This window comes from Ambystoma mexicanum, chromosome 1p (assembly GCF_040938575.1).
Source record: "Ambystoma mexicanum isolate Mex_15411 chromosome 1p, UKY_AmexF1_1, whole genome shotgun sequence".
NCBI lineage: Eukaryota > Metazoa > Chordata > Amphibia > Caudata > Ambystomatidae > Ambystoma > Ambystoma mexicanum.
In genome coordinates this window covers 1034317325-1034333557 of record NC_090921.1, presented here as the reverse complement: position 1 = coordinate 1034333557, position 16233 = coordinate 1034317325, and the positions used below count along the sequence as shown (strand labels likewise).

Sequence of the window (16233 nt, the reverse complement as noted above, 5' to 3'; positions counted from 1 at the left end):
CTCTCATTTTATTTCTTCCAGCAGACTAAGGCCTCGATGCCCCTGCGAGGGGCACAGTATGGCACTCTGCAGACAAGTCTATGTGCTCTGAACCTACTATGCTGGTGATTTGGCACAATATAAAATCCTGTTAACATAAAATGTGTTACTGCTACTGCAAAAAGAGTGCCAGTGTCCCATGATTGGAAGCTGGTGGAGTCCAGCATGAAGCGTAACGTAAATGAGCACTGAAATAAAAATACATAAAAATAATTCTGAGCGGCCACCTCAGGGCTGCAGACCTCCTTATCTCCCAAGGTCTCCAGATTGCACACCCTGCATGTTCCATCCCAGGCCTCTAGCCCAACCCTTATCACATCAGTTAAGGGAGCTAAAAATGGAGCCGCGTCCTGATTGGCTGCTGGATGGTATAAAACAGCTCCAGGATTCCTTAGCAGAATCCCACTCGAGACCGACCTGAAAGAGCAATGGCGTTCCTCTGGTTGCTGTCCTGCCTCGCCTTCGTTGGCGCTACCTACGGTAAGCTCCCCTGACCGGTCACCCCAGGAATAGCTCCATCCAGGAGAAGCAGATTCCTGGAACATCTCCAGGGGCGCCCAGGAAAAGATTATGGGGCAGCAGAAGGATCATGTGCGATACCCTGATGCCACGGGGCGTGTCTCTGCCCAGGCTTACCAGAGGCCCAGACAGCCATTTGGCAAAACCAGTCTCAGGATTCTGTTGGAGAATAAGTCTGTCTCCACAGAGTAGACATGGACCATGGCTCTTAGCCCGGCGACCCTTTAGAAAGGGGCCCAGATGTGTGCAGCACATACCCCTGCACAGCTCATAAGATGCACCTGCAGCTTCTCCTGTATCTCCCACGCATGCAGCTCACAAGGTTATTTTTCTGTACATCCCTTTTCAGTGTTAAGTGCATCTCTGGCGGTGGCCTTCAAGGGTCATAAAAGTAAGAGCCCATTCCGTGCTGTGAGGGCACTCGCAATGATCATTATTATCAGAGTGTAGGGCAACCAGTGCCGAGGGCAGTCTGCCCTCCTTCAAAGTAAGCAGAGCCACTGGGCACCAACACAATGGGAACCCATCACCTGTGCAACAAGGCTCTCGTTGGCTCTCCGCATGTGGGAGAGATCGCTTTCAAAAGCAGAGAATGGCACACTGGGCTGCCACCTGCATGTACCCAATAAATGTCACTCGAGGTTCCATTCCACCACGAGGGGCAGGGCTGGGCCAGAGTTAGCTTTATCATTTAATGCTCAGGTGTATCTCCGACACGGAAAAAGCAAGAAGAAGGACTTGAGGGCAAAACAGCCATGCATGTGGGCAATGAAGCCGCTGCTGTTCCAGTGAGGAAGGGATGCCCTGCTGCCAGAGGCATGATCCGCTTCAATATCACTGGGGGCAACCGGTCTCCAGTATCAGTGAATAGTACCAGCAGCTAGCGTTCTCCAGGCACTGGTTTATAAGGCGTTGCCAGTACCATGTGTGGGTGCACCAGTACGGCTGTGGCTGGCATTATTCCAGTGCCATTGGACAGGGTTATTCTAGTACCATTAGGAAGGGATTTACAATTCCAGCAAGTGGCATATTTGCATTGATATAGGATTCGATTACTCTAGTACCAATGGGAAGGATTGTTCCAGTACCAGTGGGTAGGATTGTCCTAGTGCTAGTTGGTATGTCTAATCCATTACCAGTTGTTTAGGTCTCCCACGTGGTCCACACAGAGGGGTGCTAAAAGACAAAATGGCCAGGAGTAGGGCCTATATAATCCTTTAGTACTCCCATGGCTACTAATCTTGTAGAAAGGACTGCATCCCAGGTAATGCCACACCTAAATTACAGGTGCCAGCAGGCTACCTCACAAAACACATGTAGGTTTATGGAGCCACCCTTGGACCAATATGCCGTGCTTAAAAAGCACTGCTGTTCTGGGGCCAGATTACAGAAACTTTGCACCAGTGAAGTGCAAAGTTGCACGGTATAACACTAGTGCAAAGTTTGCTCTATTTTTTTTTAAAACACTGGGACATATTAGAAACCCTTTCCACTGTGACCTGTGTGGTTTGGTATGTTGTAAACACAAGGGCAAACATTTCCATTGGGCACAAAAGATACGTTTTCAATGCATTTTTGTAACAGGGCAAGGTTTGCCCTCGTGCTTATACGGATTGGTATTAGCACTAAGGCAAACTTTGCCCTGATTCAAAAATACATTGAAAATATATCATTTTTGTACTAGGGCAATTTTTGCTCTGGTGCTTATACCATGCCAAAATGCACTTGTAATGGTGGAAAGGTTTTTGAACATGTCGGACTGTTTTTAAAAATAGGGCAAACTTTGCCCCAGTGCTAATACCGTGCAATTTTGCACTTGCACCGGTTTTAAGTTTCCGTAATCTGGCACATGGTAGCCATATGGGCTACTTGGACGGAACATCACATAAGAGTTGCAGTGACCGGGGGACTTTGCCCAAGGTCCCTCTGGTTACAGAAATAGCCAAGAAAAAACATTAGACCACCTCTCACCAACCTTTTTGACATCCTTGGTCCTTTGTTGGATCTTTCATTTGAAGACTGGACCCTCGGGTTATGCTGCCAGCTTTAGAAAAGCACATTACGTGTCACTATTGCTGGATGCATAACACTAATAACGCAGCTCAAGTTTATCAGCCTGGCACACTTGCGTATTTACACTGCACCAATCTCCCTGTGGCTCATTCTGACTCACTGCAAAGATTGCCGTGCTTTATGGTATTGAACACACCCACTGCATAGGTTTCATAAATTCCTCAGATGTAGTGGGGTGGGATACCTTTTTATCGATGTTAAATTTGACAGGTACCCTGCCCCTTTTCACGCCCCCTGAACCCCTATACATTTGATTGACCCTCAATAATTTTACATACATTTTAGCTACTCCAAAACTGTTGATATTAATTTGATAAGAGCCCGAATATGGGCTATAAATAGATGTATTGAACCCTATACATATAATACAACCCCAAACATTTCAATTGAACCTCAAAAATGTTTAGATACATTTTATAGTAATTTGAAATAAATTTGATATAAATTGAATACGACCACCACTGTAGTGTATAAATAGATGATGTAATGAACCCCCCTCTACATTTGTTTGTACCCAAAGTGTTGGGGGTATGAAATGAGCTGCATTGGGATTAATTGCTGGGTAGGAAATGTGTTGCACTTGGATGGATTGTTGGGGGTGGGACAGGTGTTGCACCGAGATGGATTTTCAGGGGGGATGGGAATGGTGTTGCACTCTTTCGCTAGCCTGTCTGTTTACGCAGATGTTTATGATGATATCGCGTCCCCAGAGCTCTAAAGATCATAGGGAGAACCGGTCAAACGTGCCTTGGAGTCCTTTGAGGACAGACTGTTTATTGCACCTCAAAGATGTATTAGGATTGCCCATTCTAAGCTTAATGGTCTGTCAGGATAGCTTCCCCCTGCCACCGGCCTTGGTACTAGTGGTAATTTGTGAAGGGTGGTCTATGACGCTGTCTAAATTTCTAAGTACTTATAAACGCACCACTCCGGTGGACACCAGCCACAGGCATGGTCCCTGGACACATCAGAATACAACAACGTCTATGACAATTTCGGTCTCGCTAGTCACATAATTGTTTTGCCTACTTACACTATATTACGCCTCAACACCTCTGCCATCAGTATGCAGCGATTACCCATGACAAATTTGGGCCAGCTCGACACATAACAAATCTCTTGCACTCACGCTCTCTCCTGACCTCACTCAACAGCCACTCACAAGCCTGACCTTGTGGGATGCTTTTTATGGGAGCCCAGCCAGCCCACCTAAGCCCTAAAGTGGTCGAATGCGCACACACCTTCTAGACCCACTCTGTGATTTCCCATATTTTGGACTTAGGTGCCCGAGGCCCACCACTAGCGCATTGAGACTATAATAATGGTAAAAGGCGCTAAATATATGTCAACTACAATATGTTAGCATTGCTGAGTAGGGCTAGTCTGATGCCAGCAGTTGGGGTTGCACCACAAAAGTTAACAGGATTGTGCCTATATCGGTGGGTAAGCCTGCTCTAGTACCTGTTGACAGTAGTGTCCCTACTTCAGTGGGTCGGGGAGTCCCTGCAAGCCACATGAGTATGACAGTTAGTGCTGTCCGTGTTTAAGTATGGATGGCCTCTGTGGTACTAGAATGCAGTCCCAGTACTGGTGGGGAGAGTTGTCCCTCTACAAGTGGCTAGTGTTGTTTCAGCTTTATTAGGCCTGACTTTAAGGTGGGGGCTCCTGTAGTTTATATCAGTTTACATTCAAAGAAATGCCAACCACCAGGGAATGGTCACATGGCGCAGGGGGGCATTCTGCAAGTGAGTAATGAGCCATGCCCGATTGCAACATGTTCTTATTCACTTTTGGGATAGACCATTCATGATGCATTTGTTCTCGTGAAGTACCTTCCAAAATAAAGAAAAACATGTCAGTGATTGCTTTGCATCTTTGAGAGATGCCTATATTTAGCTAGAAAATTGAAGTTGCCTTTATAGGATAACATTTTTATTATTATTAGCTTTTGAAGAACAATTGCAGCCTCAGCATGATCTTCCTGCGAAAATCTGGGTACACATATGTTCCACTTCTGTTTAACCGTGGAGTAAACATCCCCCAGTAAAAGAGAGCATGGGGTGCCTGGGCGCAGATGGTCAAGCAATGGTTTCCTGCTGCGCACCCTGTCTCTGGATCACACTGGCTTCCTCCACCCTCTGCTGCAGGGGGTACCTGAAGAGGCTCCTCGGCAAGGAACATCTCATCAATCCATGGTTGCTCCACTCAGCCCTACTTCTCGGCAGCTTCTCCCTCCCCACCCGTAACCCCCCTTCACCCCTCTATGCATCCCCAATGGCCCAGCGAGAGTGGGGCTGTACCCATCACAGGCCTAGAGGCAGCTCTCACATTTCTGCTGCATATTACAGTGGATGATTTGACCAGCTAAACCAATTGGCCAAAATGCCAGGTTTAGCGGAAGTGATATCACACACTCCGTGACATCACAGGAATGGACACGACATGTCCTTTCAGCAAACTGAGGTGACTGGAGGCAAAGTCAAATGGCCCTTGACATGATGAAGTGGCATCACTGATTATTTAAAAAAAACTACAATAAACCTGAACTAATAAAGAACAAATAGTTACTGAAACCGGCTAAATTCCTTTTAAGTTGCCAGCCATATTTGAACTAGTTTGCTGTTTTGAAATGCCGTGGGTGCAGTCATGACAGGCCACGCGTACACACCACCGAACCAGTCTCAGGAGGATAGCTGAGGGAAAAGCTTGGAAGCAAGACAACATGGAGCAACATAGGTTCGATCGCGAGTCCGGGCTCAGAAACCTCTGGATATTAAGCACGTTATAAATAACCTACCGAACCATCATGGGCATAGGTGCGCTGTCTCTATATGCCACGACAGCCTCATGGGCCAAGTTTCTGCCATCTTATGCCAGTACTGTCCTTGCCTGCCAGCTGTATTCATCATATGTGAAGTACAGCCTCCAATGCGAGGCTGCTGCCATTGCACTCCAGCCGCAGCCCCCTGAAGCCCCTCTATCTCGGATCATCTGTAAGGTTTATCCTTACAGGCTGTGGCAGAGCCGGCATATGCCAAGCACAGCCTCAATGCCCCAGTAATGCCATGTTGTGCCCGAATACTGCCCGCGTTTCCCAGGTAAGCAGAGTGATCATAAGTTGCAGATGTTCAGGCGCTGCCAACATGACTCTTAAAACGCCCACTCCTGTGCCCACAAGATATTATTAAGTGCTTCAACAGCTGGGGAATAAGGCCAGGAGCGAACTGCTCTACATGGTCGCCAAACGCTTGCATGTTATTTTGGGGGAATGCAAGAACTGGGATATTGTTTGTATTGTATTTTATTATCGCCATTTACATAGTGCCATTTTCCCATGTGTATGGCCTCAATGCGCTTTGTGGTTGGAACGCCTTCGGGGACCGAAGTCCAGGGATCAGAAAGTTCTAAGAGGAGGCTTAAGATGCGTATGTGCGTTTGGCCAAGATTAGGATTTAGGAGGACAGCCCAAGAGGTCAGGCACGTGGGCGGGTGCTGTGGGAGGCCACGACAGAGCGCCAGGGCAGGAGACTCGATATCTATACATCGAGACCTACTTTTGACATAGGTTGTGGCTGTATTCTAACGGCAGAGGCGTTGAGGGAAGTCTTGCTGAAAACACACAAGGGCCTCAGTTTCCATCTGTATCTGTGCAGCTTCCATCTTTGTGGAATGCAGCTTCAGGCATCTGCAGGTCCAGTAAATGAATCTTAGGTCCATAGTAGATAACATATCCATAGGGACTAGGAGGGTTACAAGGACTGATTACTGCTTTAGTGGTCATATCGTTTGGGTCAGAGGCAATGTGATTTTTGATTTGATTTTTTTTTTTGTTGATTTTTTACATTTGTAAAGCGCACCAAACGAAATAAACCGTATATCGGCGCAGATGACACAGCTAAAGGTAGCAACAAAGTTGAAAAGGATCCCAGATGAAATAGGGACAACTACCTAAAATGGAAAGTCTTCAGTGCCTGGCGAAATTGATGAAGTGAGCTCATGGTTCTTAGGGATTGCGGCAACGAATTCCACAGCCTGGGACCAAAGACAGAGAATCTTCTGTCACCTCTGATTCTAAAAGCTGAGTAAGGAATGGTTAAAAGATGTCTATCACAAGATCGCAGTTGTCTCATGGGTTGGTATGGCCGTATTAGCTCTTGTAAATACAGGGGAGCCAGGCCATTGACACATTTATAGACAATACAGGCTGTCTTAAATTTTATGCGATCTTCGACTGGTAGGCAATGCAACTTTTGGCGAAAAGGTGAGACATGATCAGTTTTCTTCAGACTAAATATCAGTCTGATGGCTGCATTTTGCGCCCTCTGAAGCCGCTGAAGCTGTTTAGTAGGAATGCCCAACAATTGACTATTACAATAGTCCAAGTGGGCACTAGTAAGAGCTCCTACCACAGAGGCATGACCTTTGGTTGGTATGTAGGGGAGTGCTTGACGTAGCATTCAAAGAATGAAATGTACTGCTTTTGTCTTAGCTCCCACCTGGGCTTCACAGCCCAGGTCTTCTTGCCACATACAACCCAATTTTTTTACTTTTGATACAAATTTTAAACTCTTGCCCAGAAGTGATGGAATAGGCAACTTCTTAGCTGCCAACAACTGATTTTTTGGTCCAAATAGAATCAATTCAGTTATAGCAGCATTAAGTTGCAAGTAATTCTTGGACATCCAGCTGCCTATTTCCTCCAGGCAAAGCCCCAGTTTGTTAAAAGCTTCCTGAAAGTTGCCAATTCGTATGAAGATCTGGGTGTCATCGGCATATGAGTGAAAATTCAACCCATAGCGTCTCAGAATCTCAAGTAGTGGCCGAATATACAGTGGCGATAGGGAGGATCCCTGCGGGACCCCACAGCTCAACCAAATAAGGTCTGACAGAAACTCCCCCACTCTCACCCGCTGTTGACGGTTGGTCAAAAAAGACCTAAACCACCTCAGTGCTAAATCAGATACTCTTCCAACCTCCTGCAGGCGGTCCAGAAGAATTTGATGATTCACTGTATCAAAGGCCGCGGACAGATCCAGCATGACCAGGAGGGTAAGCTCCCCTTGGTCCGCAGCCTTTAACAGTTCGTCCTGTACTACCAACAAGGCAGTCTCAGTTCTATATTTTGGACGAAAACCAGACTGAAATTTGTCCAACAATAATTCGTGTTTGACAAATTTCTGAAGCTCGGGGTCTGGCAGAAACCCCGAAATGTGAACCCAGCCCTACAAAGAATTTGGTTATAATTGAACTCTTGTTGCTATCCCGGAAGGGAGCGATGCAATTTAGATTTCCTTTGTGCAGGTGATGCAGTAAATATTCCAGCATGAGTTTGGCATCTCAAGTGTACTTGCTGCCTTCACATTTTCTTAGGTGTAACTGACTGTGGAAACATACTGGGTGTCATGTATGAATATACTGTCTCTAGCCATTGGTCCCATTATTTGATGCTTTCAATTCATCCTGACGCCCCCTTTGAAAGAAGAAGCCCCTGCGACCTCTAGCCCAGGGGTTGCCAGGGTGCTGCCAGGGGCCAAAGTGAGTTTACGGGGCTATCATCTCGCACCATATTTTTCACAGTTTTCTAACTCACTGCAACATTGAAATTGTTGGTGATTGCCAAATTACAGCGGCTGACGTTGATCAATTGTCTTTCTTGACTCCAGGCTGCGGTGTTCCTGCCATCAAGCCGGTTCTCACCGGCTATGCCAGAATTGTGAACGGCGAGGACGCTGTGCCCGGATCATGGCCCTGGCAAGTGTCACTGCAGGTAAGCACCAACACACTCAGTGATTCTAGTGCGTGCTTCTAGGCAGCAGTCTAGGGTGCCACCAGCATGGAAGCATGAGATGATGCTTGCAATATGCACTTTATAAGAAAAATAACTATCTCAGTTAATCTCCAGAATTAGAAACCCAGGACTTTGCTAAGCACAGAATGACGTACGCGGGTGGGAGGTCTTGACTATGTCTGATCACCGATGCGCATTGCTAACCATCTCCTCTTCCCCGTAGGACAGCACCGGATTCCACTTCTGCGGTGGTTCCCTGATCAGCGAGGAATGGGTGGTGACCGCAGCACACTGCAATGTCCGGTAAGTGGACTCTTATCCCTATTAGTATCCGCTCCAGCTCAGACTGCGCTCCTTCACTGATCCCACAACAGGTGTCAATTGTAGGACGCAAATGAGCTGGTGGGTCACCCAACAATGATATGATATGATATGATATGATAGGTTATTTATAACGCTCTCAATACCCAGAGGTTTCTAAGCGCGGACCCAGGATTTGAACCTGTATTGCTCCGTGTCGTCTTGCTTCCAAGGTGAGTACGTTGCTGCCGAGCTATCCTCCCGGGACAATGTGAGCAGAGACCTTGCCCTACAATATGTGCACTTCCTGGGAGGGATTACCCAGTAACGTTGTGGGCCAGGTGCCTTCCAGGGCTCTTGCTGCAATTCCGTACTCTACGATTGCCATCTTGACCCAATGAAATTTCACAATGCAAATATTAACATATTTCCGCATGAGGACCGATGAATGGGTAGCATTTGCATAGAGAGATTCCCTCTAGCTGGCAGACGGGGCAATGCCAGAGTTTGCAGGATGAGCCCTACGCCTGAAATATGTCAGGGGATTTTAGATAGAGTTGATTGGCTGCAGCCTGCCATAGAAGCCCACGAGTTGCCCCTAATGATAGAAAAGGTAAAGACCGTCATGAAAAGGAATTACATTCGCCCAGGAGCTCCTACAGCATAGCCGAGCGCCCAAGACGGCATCACCAGGGCAAGCGATGAGCTAGCCGACCATGGGTCATAGCCATGCTTCAGGATACAGGTAAGAAGGTCTTCTCCTTTGGTGCTTAACCCCAAGGTACCGCATACTATTCAATCTATCAGCGTAGAAGGCACCCTCTTCAAGGTGATCAGTATTACAGTGCCCCCCTCCCCTCTTACACCACTCCAATACAGTCTCACTTGGATGCCAGGTAAACAAACTGTGGCCATATTGAAGTCCACAATCTTTTTCAGGGATCCATTGAAACGAAATCTTCCCTAAAATGTCAACAGCAGGCAATCACTTCACACATGCATCAAAGTAAGCTTGTTGTGACAGTAAATCAGTTGTCAAGCTTGATAAGCAGGGATTGGGTCATGTGCTTGCTTTTTCACTTTATTTGTTTTTTGGGCACCACTTGCTCACACTCTGCCCATGGCAGGCTCGACCATTCAAAGACTCCTCATTTTCCTGTGCTGAGCTAGGACCAGCCAGTTCCATTTTGTTTTTGTTCCCTGCTTTGAAGCGCTGTGTCAGGGGAGACTGTGGAAGGCTGTGCAGAAATTGGCGCATGCTTTCTTCATGACCTTCCTCTCCCTTTGGGACACATGGCTGGATGGTTGTTACAGGTCGAAAGGTCACTTTTCTCTAACTCACCCTTTCTGCGATTCATCCACAGAACCAGCCACCGCGTTATTCTGGGGGAATTCGATCACGGCTCTCCAAGTGAGGACATCCAAGTCATGACCATTGCTAAGGTAAGGGCTTGTGGTCATCCGATCTCCACTTCCGGAGCTGCCCGTCCTCTGGTTCTGGTATTGGGCGCGTATGAGCGAGGCGTGGCTCCAGGCCTCTTTTGCCCATAGAAGATCCCCATTGAGCATGTACCCTTAGATCTCTTCCCTGGAAGGGTCGACCACCAGCATTTGCGCTCTTGCCCGCATCCAACTGCCCCCCATCCGAGCCAGGTTTCCTGTCCTCCGTCCTGCCCCGCCAAGGCACAACTGGGTAATCTGGAGACGGACTGTGGCCAAGACAACATTTATTAGAGAAAGCAAGAAATGCCCAGCAGGGTATGGAGACATCGCGAGCACTGGGAGTAGCGCTCAAGTCAAAGGTACACACTGGTGGATGGAATACACCCCACTTATTTCATAGGGCACCTTGATACGCTCATTTCTGGTGACGTCACATTCAATTGGTATGTTAATGAGTCCCACACTTTTATTTGTAGGACTTGACTCCTGGTTGGGAGGAATGTCTGGCTTGTGCGGTCCCTTGCTTGGCAAGCATAGAGTTTGTGCATAGTCAGAAGGCTCAGCAGCACCTTAGTAGAGGCTTGTTTTGTTTGGCTAATATAGGGTTATTGTTGGAACACATAAAAGGACAGTGTGAAAATAAAATGCAAAGCGTGCAATGCACATGGTGGCATGTGTTTAGTGGGCAGCATGTGCAATGCATGCATTTACTGCACAGTTAATGCAGTGCATGCATTTACTACACAGTTAATGCAGTGCATGCATTTACTGCACAGTTAATGCAATGCATGTATTTGCTTCACAAAGCATCATAGTAAGGGAGGCAGAGAGGGCAGGCAGAGGGGTGGAATCAGGAAACAGGAAGCAGGAAACAGGAAGCAGGAAACAGGAAGCGGGACATGACACGTTGCCGGCCAAGGTGAATTGGAGAGGGTAGAGGGCTGTGGGGAAGCGTGAGAGCAGGACTGAGTAAGGGGAATGGAGTGTGAGTTGGGGGGAGTGGCATGCGATGGTGACCAAGAGTAGCGGGCAGTTAAGGGAGAGAGAGGGAGAGTTTGGATGTGGAATCACAGGCGGGATGGGGTAAGGGAGGGGGACCCCCTTCCTGAGAGTAGCGGGAACACCAGAGGTTTAGGGAATGGGTGGGAGAGGGGAAAGACAAGTGGGTGTAGGGGTAAAGGGAGAGGCCCCTTCAAGCAAGGGATTGTTGTGGCACAAGAACGACACGGATGAAAAGGCAGAGAGGGGAAGACTGGTGTGGCAAACAATGGCATGCTAAAGACATGGCATCCAGCACATTTAGGGGGTCATGGTAACACAAGATGGAAGGAGCTACTGAATTGGGATCTGGAGCAAAAATGGAAAAACACACCAGGCTTGTCCAATCACTTTAGAAAAGAAGTTATAAGATAGTTTTCCAGGGAATGCAACACGCGGCACTGCTAGCCCCAGTCCCTTTGTGCACCAATAGTTCCAGCTCTTGAAAGGTGTTCTGTTGCCCTCTAGTTGGTTAGGTTCGTACTTTTCACATATACAAAAAAAGAGAAGGTATTTCAGCTTCAGGATGACATTAAATAGTTGTAATCTAGAGCTTCCAATTAGCTGTGGGATGAAAGACCCTGCAAATAACTTCAATACATGTTTGATAGATTGAGACTAATTCTTGCTTTGCTGCGGCTGATGTCCTGAAGCAGCAAACAGACCACTAAATCAGTAAAGGGATTGTTGATGACATTGAGCTGGTGCCACGAAGCCATCCAGACACCGAGATACTCATTCAGGTGGACTTGGCATTAGAATGTCCACGATTTGCCCCGAGGTTCCGCAATCCGCAATGCCAACATCTGGATGCAAGTGGCTGGCTTTCCCGAGCAGCCTTCTTGGCAAGCCCCAAAACCTCGCTGCACGTGGTCTATGCAGAGGTGATTGGTTCACCGTGATATAGACATCCAGATGAGAAATGCTCTCTTCCCCATCCTTCAGAAATGCATCTGTGTCATGTCTGCCACTGGAGGAGGAGGTGACTTCTTTTGTATGAGGATAGTTCGGGCCCTAAAGATGGAAATGTAAAGTTGTATTGTCTTTTTTTTTCGTTTTTTGTTTATTGTGTTTAATTATAACAGAACTACAACCCCCCCCCCTTCCTAGCCCAGGATTGACACAACTATTTAATTGGAAAAACCATAGAGTGTTCAAGATATTCCCTGTACGCGTAGCCTTTGAGGGCTGTATTGTTCAAAATGGTTGACCATTCTGTCGTAAGCCTGCTTTGTGCTCCTTGAATTGTGTACGTTACCCGCTCCATCGATACAAATTCTCACCATTTCTGAGTCCAGTCTAGTATTTGCAGTGGATCTACCGATCTCTTTGTTAATACATCTTTCTAAATCTTTGTGTTCTCCCTCTCCCGTTGTCTCCCTGCTGCAGGTGTTCAAGCACCCCAAGTTCAGCATGTTCACCATCAAGAACGACATCACCCTCCTGAAGCTGGCCTCTCCTGCCACGCTCAATGCCCGCGTGTCCCCGGTGTGCATGGCAGACGTAACTGACAACTTCAGCGGCGGCATGAGATGCGTGACCACCGGATGGGGCTTGACCGATTCCAGCGGTACGGCTGAGTATTGACTCCATGGGTCTGGGGTCAGGGACGGGCCTCAATATGGGAGTTTGGGTTCCAGGACCGAAGAGTAAGAGGCCACTTCACATGACTCCATATTAGGCCACTCTGACACCATGTGAATGCCAGCAGCGTCATTCCTTTCACCCCACTAAACAGAGGACTCCGCGGAATGGGTTTAGATAGGCGGGCAGGGGGGAGCCTGTTAAGGTATTGGGGAAGTGTCCCTATAAATAAATAAAAAAGGGAACTCCACCAGCTTTGATAGTTGTTGGTGGCATTCGCATGCAAGCATGATCACAAAGAACCCATGATTCTTCAAAAACAGATTTTGTGCTGGCCAGGCCCCCAGTAAAAGGCACTGAGGGGTGTGTAGGTTTCCAAGGAGAATGATCCTCTCTTCCTGTATATCGGAGTGATGTTTGATTTTTAATGTTGTTACTTATAACATTGAGGTATTCAGCTGAAACAAAACTCCTTGACAGATGAGATGTCCCCGTTCCACCACTGCCGCTGCGAAGGGTAACATTTTCCACCTCGTCCTAGAAAGAAGAGCTATTTCCTTTCCTCTGGTATCTGCCAGGGCCCCCACATTAAACACTGCCACGATAATGCCCTTTGCCATCACCAAGTATCTGGTGACCATCATTTGCCACAAACAGTGACAGACCAACTTTCCTCCTCTAGGCTGTGGACACCATCTCCCCTGTCTCGAAGGCAGTGAGAGTTCCTACCTCTGAGGTCAATCCATTACGAGGGCTTCTAGTTTCAGAAGTCTGAGACTCCTTCAGGATTTATTTTGGCATATATGCCATTTGGCAAAGAAGGTTATGCACTGTTGCATCAGCTCAGTATAGCACTAGCCAGAGCTGGAGGTGAATCCTCTGACTTTCCCCCAAAAGCCGTGATTGGGCGGGCCGGTAATGTGGCTGTAATGCTTTTACCGCTGCATTTTTACTGCACCGCCCAACTCCTGATGAGGCCCTCAGTGCCCGCCTCCAATGGCATACATGCAACACTTATGGTTTCCCTTGTAGACAGGCCCATATTGATCTTCTGCACATATGTGCAAGTCCTACAGCCATGTCTCTTCTGCTCATTAACGCTTACTTCCAAATGGACACAGGTAGTGTGATGGACAGGCAGCTGCAGTTTCCTCAGCTGCCACAAGGGGCATCAGTGGAACAACCCATGAAGGGACCTACTTGTCTGAGACCATTGGCCTCTCAGTCCCTAAGACCGAGTATATTTACTGAGTACACTGCTGCTGCACTGGAACCCGATTAACAAATGCGTCATGTCAAAGACTGGATGAAAGGCCATCTTCCCACAACAATGAATGGCTGAAGTGCTTAGAGTGCTGATATAACACGAGGCGCTATGGAGAGGCATGAATCCTCCCACATCTATGCCTGAGGATTACAGGGTGTGTTTGCAGACATATCTGAATGCAAAATTCAACACCCGAGCTAAGAGAACTCAATCTCTGACGTGCAACCAACCACTGCAAGTTGGTTAATGACTCTAATTTAAGAAATATACATATCCCTGACAATGCCTCTAATGTATAAGTGACACAGTCTGATTGCTTTCCTTATTACTAGGTGCTCAGGTATAATAAATGTTGATGTCAAGTGATGTGATACATGGTGATACAAATTACAAAGTGTTAAATAAAAAATAAAAAGGCCCAACTCTTCGCTGACACCCCACTCCCTGCATAGAAATGCTTCCACTAGGGTTGAGTGCTTTTCAGGAACTTCCACGGCTCGTAGAACCTTCAGAGATACCCGGCAATCTTGGTGATGTTTCTGTACTTTTGCAGCCAGCAAAACTCCAGAGAAGCTGCAACAGGTGGCCCTCCCGCTCCTGACCAACACTGAATGCAAGAACTACTGGGGCAACAAGATCGCTGATGTCATGGTCTGCGCTGGAGCTGCCGGGGCTTCCTCCTGCATGGTGATCCATCTTTCAATCCATTTACCATGCTCGCTTGATGGTTGTGAGGTTTCCATTTACCATGCTCGCTCGATGGTTGTGAGGTGTCCATTTACCTAGATAGCTGGATGGTTGTGAGGTGTCCATTTACCATGCTCGCTTGATGGTTGTGAGGTGTCCATTTACCATGCTTGCTTGATAGTTGTGAGGTGTCCATTTACCATGCTTGCTCGATGGTTGAGAGGTGTTCATTTACCATGCTCGCTTGATAGTTGTGAGGTGGCCATTCACCGAGATAGCTGGATCATTGTAAGGTGTCCATTCACCTAGCTCGCTTGATGGTTGGGAGGTGCCTATTTACCTAACTTACTGGATGGTTGTGAGGTGGCCATTTACCATGCTTGCTTGATGGTTGTGAGTTGTCCATTTACCTAGTTAGCTGGATGGTTGTGAGGTGTCCATTTACCTAATTTACTTGATGGTTGTGAGGCGTCCATTTACCTAACTTGCTTGATGGTTGTGAGTTGTCCATTTACCTAGATAGCTGGATGGTTGTGAGGTGTCCATTTACCTAGCTCACTGGATGGTTGGGAGGTGCCTATTTACCTAGCCTACTGGATGGTTGGGAAGTGTCCATTTACCTAGCTCACTGGATAGTTGGAAGGTTTCCATTTACCATGCTCGCTTGATGGTTGTGAGGTTTCCATTTACCTGGCTCACTGGATTCATGGTTTCTTTTATGGGTAGTTTGGTAACCATTTTAACAAAGTGATTGCCAGAAGGGTGTACTAGCTTGGCCGCTGGGTTACTGTGGGCAATCTACAACAGTAGAAGGATAGAATGCAGTGGGGGCACCCCTAGTCCTGATTGTGGCTGTGCAGGGTGTGCCAACACTGATCCACTCAACTCTGTTGTTTCTCCCCCCATTCAGGGTGACTCTGGCGGCCCTCTCGTGTGCCAGCAGAATGGTGCATGGACCCTGGTGGGCATCGTCTCCTGGGGAAGTGGCACCTGCTCCCCTCAGACCCCTGGAGTGTACGCTCGTGTCACCGAGCTCAGGGCTTGGGCTGATGAGATCATCGCTGCCAACTGAATCCCGCAACACGCGACTTCTGGAAGACACGCCAGGAATGTGCTCGTGGATACCTAGGCGATACAGCAAAATGTTAAATAAATAAGTGAAACTTACTTCTGGTGTCCCTATTCATTTATTAAAGATTATGCAAAACTTTCTCCAAAGACCAATTTAAATCACTCTGATAGTATAACAGATAAAAAATAAACTGACATTAAAATCCAAAGACAGAGGTCATCCATATGACTGTTAGAGAAATCACAGTAAAATGAGATACGCTGGTGGGTTTTGGGGTGAAACCAAAGAGCATACTAGGGTGCTAGGGGATCATGAAAGCGGCAGAAACCGGCACCCGTGATCCCTCTCCGTACTCATGAACCGCTTCCACAGCTGCTTGTGAAGTAAGTGGTGTTGGGAGGCCAACCTGGTGAACCACACTTG

The 16233-nt window shown here is 47.4% G+C and overlaps 1 protein-coding gene across 1 annotated transcript; it reads left to right on the top strand.

Annotated features, from left to right (window-relative positions):
• The first annotated feature begins 444 nt into the window (after positions 1–444).
• Positions 445–15905, top strand: LOC138567728 (chymotrypsinogen 2-like). The gene is made up of 7 exons (XM_069646213.1): positions 445–519; positions 8295–8398; positions 8643–8722; positions 10084–10162; positions 12590–12770; positions 14605–14738; positions 15649–15905. The coding sequence occupies exons 1-7, from the start codon at positions 468–470 to the stop codon at positions 15808–15810; spliced, it is 792 nt and encodes a 263-aa protein (XP_069502314.1). The 5' UTR covers positions 445–467; the 3' UTR covers positions 15811–15905.
• Positions 15906–16233: the final 328 nt, after the last annotated feature.